At 60.2% G+C, this 9,722-nt stretch overlaps 1 protein-coding gene across 1 annotated transcript in view; it reads left to right on the top strand.

Moving 5' to 3' along the window:
* Positions 1–9,407, top strand: part of LOC144720528 (inorganic pyrophosphatase-like) — a 60,853-nt gene extending 51,446 nt beyond the window's left edge. The window contains exons 10-11 of the mRNA XM_078597309.1: positions 7,217–7,256; positions 9,076–9,407. Coding sequence (XP_078453435.1) covers positions 7,217–7,256; positions 9,076–9,116 — 81 coding nt within the window. The 3' untranslated portion in view covers positions 9,117–9,407. The remainder of the gene's footprint in view (positions 1–7,216; positions 7,257–9,075) is intronic.
* Positions 9,408–9,722: the final 315 nt, after the last annotated feature.

Consider the following 9,722-nt stretch of genomic DNA (forward strand, 5'->3'; position numbering starts at 1 on the left):
CTCTCTCTCTCCACGTGTCTCTCTCGCTCTGGTTACCCCCCTCCTCTCTCTCCACGTGTCTCAAACTCTCTGTGGGTTTCTCTCTCTCCCCGTGTCCGTGTGGTTCTCTCTTTCTGTCTCCCCCGCGTTTCTCTCCCCGTGTCTCTGTGGTTCTCTCTCGCCCCGTGTCTCTAATGCTATTTTTCTCTGTCTCTCCAATGTCTCTCTCTTCCCACGTCTCTCTCTGCCTGATTCTCCCTCTGTGGTTCTCCCCCCCCTCCCCCTCCCGGTTCTCTCTCTCTCCCCGCATGTCTCTCTCTAATGATGGAGCGCCTCCCGCTTCTAAGCGTGGCCTGGCAACCACAGTGCCACCGCCTCTCTCATGGGGCATTTCCGAGCCAAGGGCATTCTTGTGCCAAGGCATTAGTGAGGGCATTTGCCTTGCCAAGGTCATGATCACACTGAGGGCATTTACCCAGAGCATTTCTGAGCCAAGAGCGTTGCTGGGGGCATTGCCGCGTGCCAAGGGCATTACTCAGACAGGGCATTTGCCGAGGGAAATTCTAAGCCAAGGGCATTCTCTATCCGATTGCATTGTTGAGCCGAGGATATTACCAAGCTAAAGGGCATTACTGAGAAGTGGGCATTTTAAAAGTGGTCTCATGCATGCTGTAATATTGTAGAAGTATACATGTGTGTGTCTGTGAGTGTGTACACGTGTGTGTGTGTGTACGCACGCGAGCACGTGTGTGTGTACGTGTGTGTGTACGTGTGTACGTGTGTGTGTGTACGCCCGCGTGTGTGTGTACGTGTGTGTACGTGTGTACGCGTGTGTGTGTGTGTACGTGTGTGTGTACGTGTGTGTGTACGTGTGTGTACGTGTGTACGTGTGTACGTGTGTGTACGTGTGTATGTGTGTGTACGCACGCCCGCGTGTTGCCCGCCTTTCGGCGCGGCTCGTTATCGGGGGTGGCGCCGGGCGGGGGGGGGCTCTCTCCTGGCGCGGCTCCAGTGCGCGATCAATCTTAATTCCATTTGGAGGCCGTTACGAGCTGCGCGATTAAATTAAAAACAAAGCGGCAAAATATGAGCGGCGCTCTCCGCACGGGGGGGCAGGACGGATTTTTTGGGGGGGCGGGAGGGGAGGGATTTTTGGGGGGACAACCCCGTGTGATGTGAGGGACCCTTCCCCCCCTCCCCCCTAAAACTCTGACATTTAACTTGCGAGTCGACATTGGTGAGTGCACAAGCACTTGTGTGTGTTTTGTTTCAGCGGGGAAGTGTTGGCGGGGTTGGGGTTGTAGGGATGGAACCAAACAGGGTGCGGTAAATCCGGATTCGTGTGAATCTGTGAATCTTTCGTGGGGGGGGGGGGTGTCCTCTAACGCGTTGCTCCCCCTGGGTATTGTTCTCGCTTTGGGCCGGCCGGTATCGGAGGTCACGGAACTCCCCACCACCGCGACCGCCAACCAAGGGGGGTTGCCAGGTGCTGGAGCCGCGTGGTGCTGCGAGCTGTGGGGCAGGACACGGTGCCGAGTGTCACCGCCCGCCGCGCGCGTCTTGGGGTTTCTCCGCGATATCCGGTTCCATCCGGACACGACGCCAAACGCCGGTTGTGGTATCGCCCCAAATATTCCCGATGATCGCCACGCAAAACACGTTTGGTTGCGATGACAAAGCAGCAGCAGCATCTCCCCCCACTACCTCCTGAGAACTCTACACGTAACCCCCTACCAAGACAAAGATCCCCCGTATAGCCTTAACATACTTTTAGGGCAAGTGCTATTCGCGAGTACCTATAATGACAGCCTTTGTCTCTTTAGTGGCGATTATTACACACCACACCGGGTACTCGTGTGAGGCCGGGTCAGCCTCGCGGAGGCCCAGGACGGGCTCTGTTCATCTTAGACGAGCTTCAGATAATCGTCACTGGTGTTGGCCGCGAGCCGGAATCGAACTCGGGTGGCCGAGTTTGTAGCTCAGCGGGCTAACCACTGCGCCACCGCTCCCCTGCCTCCACCACTTCCGAGACCAATACTGCTGATCCAGCCTGACCATCTCCCTCGCACCTCCACACACACCCCGCCCTCCGCCTACACCTGCCTCGCCCTGCCCACGCCTTGCCTGGTCACGTGGGAGGTGACGGCGTGACGAGCGGTACCTGACAACGCAGTCCCCCCTCAAACCCTCCGCACCCCCCTCACTCCGCCTCACCCCTCCCCGCGGTGAAACAAACTCCGTGTGCGCGCGGGTGGCAAGCGAGTGGCCGAGTGGCCGAAGGGATGCGCGAGCGATCTCGGCGAGTGGGGGGGGGGAGGTCGTTGCGTCGATGCCGGCGAGGGAATCATTTTCACTGCAATCTTCCCCCACCCCTACCCCCCTCTTCCCCCTCCCCCTTCTTCCTCCTCCATCTGCGCTTCTCTCTCCCTCCCCAACCTCGCTTCGTGTTTTTCTTTCTGCCCCCCCCCTCCCATAGCCCCGCCCCTCCCCCACAGCCCCGCCCCCTCCCCCAGGCCGGGCGCTAAAATGCGCAATTTCTCTGCTCGTTCCGTTCGCTCCTCGCCCCGCTCCGATTTCCATCCCCCGCATCCCCCTCCCCCTCATCCCCCGGCTCCCCCTCCTCCCTCCCCCCCTCCCCCTCCAGGCCTGCCGCGCGAACTGCCCCCCCCCCCCCCACGAAGTGCCCCCCGCCCCATGCCTCACATCCGAGCGCCGACCTCCTAAACGCATCCTTTACGATGCGTTTAGACCACGCTCACAAAATACTGCAATAAAATATCACACTCCCAACCTTCCACACACACACAGCGATGTATATAGAACGGCTCGCAAACATATTTAATACCACACGAGATAAATACGACACTTAGACAATGACCGCACGTGCAACATACCACAACAGCGCACTCAGACAAGACGCAGCACTCACAAAACACTCGTCACGACACTAAAACTACAACCACAGAACAGCGTCAGGCACACGCCAGAGCTCGCTCACAGCAGAGCTTGCACGAGTGCTGATGTTTTCGACGCCGTAGCAGGTACTCATTTTTCAGGCCGAGTTGACCTAGAGTCCTAGACGGTCAGCAGAACCCCTGAACACAGAGGACAAAGATCACCCGTACAGTCTTAACAGACTTTTAGGGCAAGCGCTGTTAGCGACGAGCAGCTATGAAGGCCGGCACGGCACACGAGGGGTGGGTGGCCGGGACCACGCCCGGCCGCCTTTGTCTCCCCAGTGGCGATGTTTACACGCCGGGCCACGTACTCATTTAGAGGCTGAGTTTACCTAGGGGAGGCCCATGACCGATTCAGATAAAAGTCATTGGTGTTGGCGGTGAGCGGGAATCAAACTCGGGTCGCCAGGTTCATAGTGCAATGCGCTAACCGCGAAACTACTGCTTCCCACCAAAACACACACACAGGCAGACAGACACACAGGCAGACAGACACACAGGCAGACACACACACATTGTAACTCTCAGTCCCACATCCACACACACAGGCAGACACACACAGCCAGACACCGACACACACAGGCAGACACACACACACATTGTAACTCTCAGTCCCGCATCCACACACACAGGCAGACACACACACAGGCAGACACACACACACACACACAGGCACACACACACACACAGGCACACACACACAGGCAGACACACACACACATTGTAACTCTCAGTCCCACATCCACACACACAGGCAGACACACACACACACACACAGGCAGACAGACACACACAGGCAGACACACACACAGGCAGACACACACACAGGCAGACACACACACAGGCGCACACACACAGGCAGACACACACAAGCACACACACACAGGCACACACACACACACACATTGTAACTCTCAGTCCCACATCCACACACACACAGGCACACACACACACATTGTAACTCTCAGTCCCACATCCACACACACACGCAGACACACACAGGCAGACACACACACACATTGTAACTCACAGTCCCACATCCACACACACAGGCAGACACACACACACAGGCACACAGTCCCACATCCACACACGTGCAGGTTTATGGAACACGGCAGACTCGACCACACGTGAATTCGCGCGCGTCAACACACGCACGTGCGCACCAAGATACAGACGAAGATCACCCGTGTAGCCTTGCATACTTTTTGGGGCAAGTCCTCTTAGCGAATACGTATTAAGGCCGGCATTGCACTCGAGGGGTGGGTGGCGAACATCACACCCGGCCGCCTTTGTATCTCCAATGCTGTCGTTTACACATCGCACCGGGTACTCCATTTAAGGCTGAATTGACCTAATGGAGGCCCGTGACACTTAAAATATTCACTGTCGCCATTATTGGTTGTGAGCGGGAATCTAACTCGGGATGTCGCGGACCACGACACTTCCAACTCCCCTTTCACACAGCCACAGAGACACACACAGGCAACCACACAAAACACACATTCACACACACACACAGGCAACCATACAAAACACGCACATTCACACACACACACAGGCAACCACACATTCACACACATTCACACACGTTCTCACACACACAGGCAACCATACAAAACACGCACATCCACACATATACACAGGCAACCACACATTCACACACAGACACACACACAGGCAACCACACACAGAGACACACACACATCCACACACACACACAGAGACACACACACAGGCAACCATACAAAACACGCACATCCACACACACACATACACACACACACATACACACATCCACACACACACAGACACACACACAGAGACACACACAGAGACACACACACAGAGACACACACGGGCGCACGCACCGTGCGCGCGCGAGCGCAGGCAATTTCCGCTGCAATTTTTCGTGCTCTGCCCCCCGCCCCCTCCCATGCCTCCTCCCCCCCACCCCAACAATTCACCCTCCCCTCCCCCCCGATTCCACTCCCTCCCCACTCCCTCCCCCTACCGCGCCGCTCATAATTGATCGCTGCAGCTCTCCTCCCCCTCTCGTCACGGCTCCCGTCTCCCTCCTCCTCCCCCGCTTTCATCTCTACAACTCCACATCCATCCTCCCTCTCTATTGCTCAGCAGCAGCAGCAGTCGCCATGGTCTACCCACTGCTGGATAAGAGCCTCACCCAGGCCACCGCCATTCCTTCGTTTCTCGGCGCGTATTTTCCATGGTCGCCGCTTATCGATCCGTAGCGGCGGGCGCGTGACTCCAGGCCGTGGCCACAGCGAGATGCGTTACTGATGTGGTGTGCCGGGTTCGGACAGGACCCCGGCTGACAATTGTCGGAATTGGTCGCTCCGTCTCCCCAGTGGACACCCTCTCAGGCTCTCTTGTTCGTGGTGTTTTTAACCTTCGAGATTTCTTTGAAAAAAATCCGCTTGTTCCGATAAATATTTGAAAGGAAATGTTGCGTGAATGTTTTTGTTTGGTTGTGCTTTCGATGTTCTCGTTCATTTGTTGTTGTTGCTGCTGTTTCGTGTGGAGCCTATGGGAGGTCACACGGGGGAGGCAGAGTGAGGCTCCCACACTCCCCGCACCACCCCGTTGCACGCTCAGTCACCGGTTGCAGTCTCCTCGACTCTCCCTTCCATGTTATCGTCTCCATCTCCCTAATCTCCTTGGATCTCCCTCCTCCCAACAGGCCCCGATTTCTCCCTCCATCTCCCTCCATCTCCCTACATCTCCCTACAGCTCCCTCCTTCCTACAGCTCCTCACATCGCCCTCCTACCCGTCTCGTCTTGTCCCCGTCTTGATCCAGCTATCTTCACCTCCCTTCATCTCCCACCAATCCCCCTTCCCATCTCATCACCATCCCTCGCCTTCCTCCAGGACCCTGCCTCTCACTCCTTCTTCAGCTCTCGCTCTCTTCCGCGTTTCCCTCTCGGTCCAGCTCCTTGGCGCACTCCCCTCCATCTGTTCCCGCCATCTCTGCCTCTCCTTTCATCTGTTGTAGCCTCCCCGCCCCGGAGTGATCTCCCTCCGTCTCTATCCAAGTTCACACCCCCCACCCCCCTCCCTCAGCTCCATTTCTCCTCTCTTCGCCCACCCTTTGCACTTAATATGCTCCCAATCACCTCTCATTCTCCCTTCTTCAACTCCGCTGCACTCTCCTCTCTCTCCCACGCTCTCCGGTCTCACATCCCCTCCTCTGTGCACTCTCCCGCTCTCGCTCCCCTCGTTCTCCTCTCTCATCGTCCCCGTGCAGGCCTCTGATCTCTCTCCCATTGTCTGCCACTCTCTCCCACTCTCCCATTCTCTTGCTGTCGCTCACCTCTCCCACACTCCCTCTCTCTCTCTCCCTCCGCTGCTGCCTCCCCCTCCTAATTGATTAGCTGTCAAGTAAATTAACCCCCTGCTCCCAAGCCACACCGCGCCCATTCATCAGCGGCCAGGTCACCCCCCCCCCACTCGCCCGCCCCTCACCCCCCCCACTCCCCCCCCCCCCCCCTGCGTCGCCAGAGGAAGTCGTGTGAGGGTGACGAGTCGCCCCCCGGAGCTGATCCATCTCCCGGGTCGAGCGGATTGCTGAGGGAGGGGAACGTCGTTCAGTCTCAACGCTCCCTTCAAGCCGGGCTACTGGACACGGCGGTGGGGGGGGGGGATGGAGGGGTGGGGAGACCACAACATGTAAAGTGGAGGGGTGTTGGGAGGAGGTTGACTGTCTGTGCTGCTCCAGAGCTGCTGTTGTTGTTGGGTTGTACCAAGTGTTGTTCATCACGATGTCCGACGTTTCATGACCACGTGCGGTCGGAGCAACTGCTGGAACTGTAGAAGCTCCTTGCACGCCTGCCCACAGTGTGCGAGTGGGTGCTACCATACTTTCCGAGGCGTCTTGGCCACCGTGGAAGAGTAGGCCAAATGCCGGCTCCTCAGACGGGCCGGCTCTCTAGAGCTCCCTCTAGTGGGGAGGTCCTTGTGCCAGCAGTGGCCTCAGCGCAGCAATTGCGGGGCTGCTCCTTGACCTCTCGCATTTGCCGTGGGTCAGGTTGGAACTTGACCCCCGGAGTTTGCGTGATTTAAACAAAGGCTGCTGGTTTAACGTCAGACTGGGGCTGCAGAGTGTGGAGTGGTGGGGCAGCGGTTAGCGCATCGCCGTTCTCGCTAGCAGCACGACACTTGCCCCGACAGCCTGTGTAGGCTGCGCAGGGCATCTTTGCCTGTGGTGTGCGTCTTTGTATGACTTGAACCCGCGTTGTGTTTGTCTTCCCTGTTGGTTCAGGCGCCTGTCCTGGGAGCAGCCGAAGCCATCCCTGCTGACGGTGAGTGACGCAGTATGGACCAGTTCCAGCTACGCGGAGACACTCGGAGACACTCGGAGACGCGGGGAGACACGCGGGGAGACACGCGGGGAGACACGCGGGGAGGCACGCGGGGAGGCACGCGGGGAGGCACGCGGGGAGACACGCGGGGAGACACGCGGGGAGGCACGCGGGGAGACACGCGGGGAGACACGCGGGGAGGCACGCGGGGAGGCACGCGGGGAGACACGCGGGGAGGCACGCGGGGAGGCACGCGGGGAGGCACGCGGGGAGGCACGCGGGGAGGCACGCGGGGAGGCACGCGGGGAGACACGCGGCGAGACACGCGGGGAGACACGCGGGGAGACACGCGGGGAGGCACGCGGGGAGGCACGCGGGGAGGCACGCGGGGAGGCACGCGGGGAGGCACGCGGGGAGGCACGCGGGGAGGCACGCGGGGAGGCACGCGGGGAGGCACGCGGGGAGGCACGCGGGGAGGCACGCGGGGAGGCACGCGGGGAGGCACGCGGGGAGGCACGCGGGGAGGCACGCGGGGAGGCACGCGGGGAGGCACGCGGGGAGGCACGCGGGGAGGCACGCGGGGAGGCACGCGGGGAGGCACGCGGGGAGACACGCGGGGAGGCACGCGGGGAGGCACGCGGGGAGACACGCGGGGAGACACGCGGGGAGACTCCGGGAGACGCGGGGACCACCAGCAGAGAGGCACAGCTGGTGGGCTGGGTAGCTGCAGGTGTCTCTGGGTATCCACGGATGTACCCCCGTATCGGGTCTTCGGACTTCAACCACCCAATGCAGGGCTCTAGACGTGGGTGGCCGTGGCTAACAGGACCTAGTCCCCCCCCCCCTCCCCCACTCCCCCCGCCCCTCTCCCCCGCCCCTCTCAGAGCTCTTCAGCTGTTGGGTTATTCAGGAATGGTGGCAAATGTGTCCGAGAAGCGCGTCCACGGAGCGGACGGAGCACCAACACCAGTTGGGACACAGCGGCGTGAGTGGATTCCTTGTCGTCACAACATCGTTGGAGGTGGTGGCGGCTGCTTGGGGGAAGCCTTCATCCCGCAGTGGATTGAGAATGGCCGCTGACGAAGATGATGCTTCAAGCGGCACGGTCTCTCTACGGCGGTCGTTGTTCCCACGCTCGTCTGGCAGAGCCGGGCGACGGCCGCTTCATCATCATCATCGGGGAGGGAGGGAGGGGACGTGCGGTGACGCGGTCCATCGCTTGCCGCGTCCACACACGGCCCATTGTTGTGGTCACGATGGCCCCAGGTGTGTTCAACCGATGGACTCACGCCATCGGTTGAACCTGGCGCGGTTTACTTCGGCGAGGACGATCGTAGGCGTTGATGCCGTATGGAGCCCTCCCTGAAGGAGCTGCCGGCATGCGGAGCGAAACGTCGGACATCGTCGCCGGTCCGACCCGACACAACACATCGGAGAGCCGGACGCCGATCAATGTCCAAACACAAAGGGGTACGGTGGCGCCGACGTCATCGTTCGTGATGACCTCTTGACCTTGGAACTTGACTGCTTCCCCAGTCACCCCGAGGATCTACTTCTGGATGGGGGGGACACGCGGGATGTGGGGGGGGGGGGGTGTGGAGGGGACAGCAGCACCTCGTTCTGCGCAGGGACAACTGCCACCAGGGGGGCTCAAGTCGTCGTCGTTGTTGCTGTTTGTTAGAGGGGGGGGGAGTGGTGTGGGAACAACCCCCCCCCCCCTGTCCCCCCTGCCCCCATGCCCCCCCCTGCCCCCCCCCTGCCCCCTCCTTCCCAGACCAGCCATTACAATCACTTCGTCTCTCCCCCTTTGTCGTTGCAGTGGACCAGTGGCATTACCTGCAGCAGTCCAACCACTGCTGATGACGTCACCTCCTGTCACGTGACACCGGTCGACTGTGGAGGAAGCGTGGGGCCGCTTGGGGTGGGGGGCTGCTGCTATGACGGCGTCATCCCGGGCGCTGGCGCGACGTTAGCGACGCGCACCGTTAGCGACGCGCACCTCCTCCGTCGTGATTTAATTGGCGTAGCAATCCGTACGTATTGTAGTAACTTAACTCTGGTGGTACTCGGCTGACATAGACTGCGCACCACACTCTGTTCACTCTGCGCCCCCCCCCCCCTCCACTGTCGTTCCATCGGTGGGGGGCTGAACAGAGGTGGACGGGGAGGGGTGGTTGGGTGGGTGGGGAGGGGTGGTTGGGTGGGGAGGGGGGCGGTTGGGGACCGTGGGGGACCGGATGGAGGCATTTACAGGGCTGCCGTGGTGTGGCTTGTGAGAGGGGGCAGACGTTCATGGTGGGGGAGACGAATTCCAGGGTGCCCCCAGCACCCCCAGCACCCCCAGCACCCCCAGCACACCCTGCACCTCCTGGGTTATTGGCTTCATGGGGCAGCACACACCCCTACACACACACCCCTACACACACACCCCTACGCACACCCCTACACACACACCCCTACGCACAC

Source organism: Lampetra planeri, chromosome 9 (genome assembly GCF_965212315.1).
Source record: "Lampetra planeri chromosome 9, kcLamPlan1.2.h2, whole genome shotgun sequence".
Taxonomy (NCBI): Eukaryota; Metazoa; Chordata; class Hyperoartia; order Petromyzontiformes; family Petromyzontidae; genus Lampetra; species Lampetra planeri.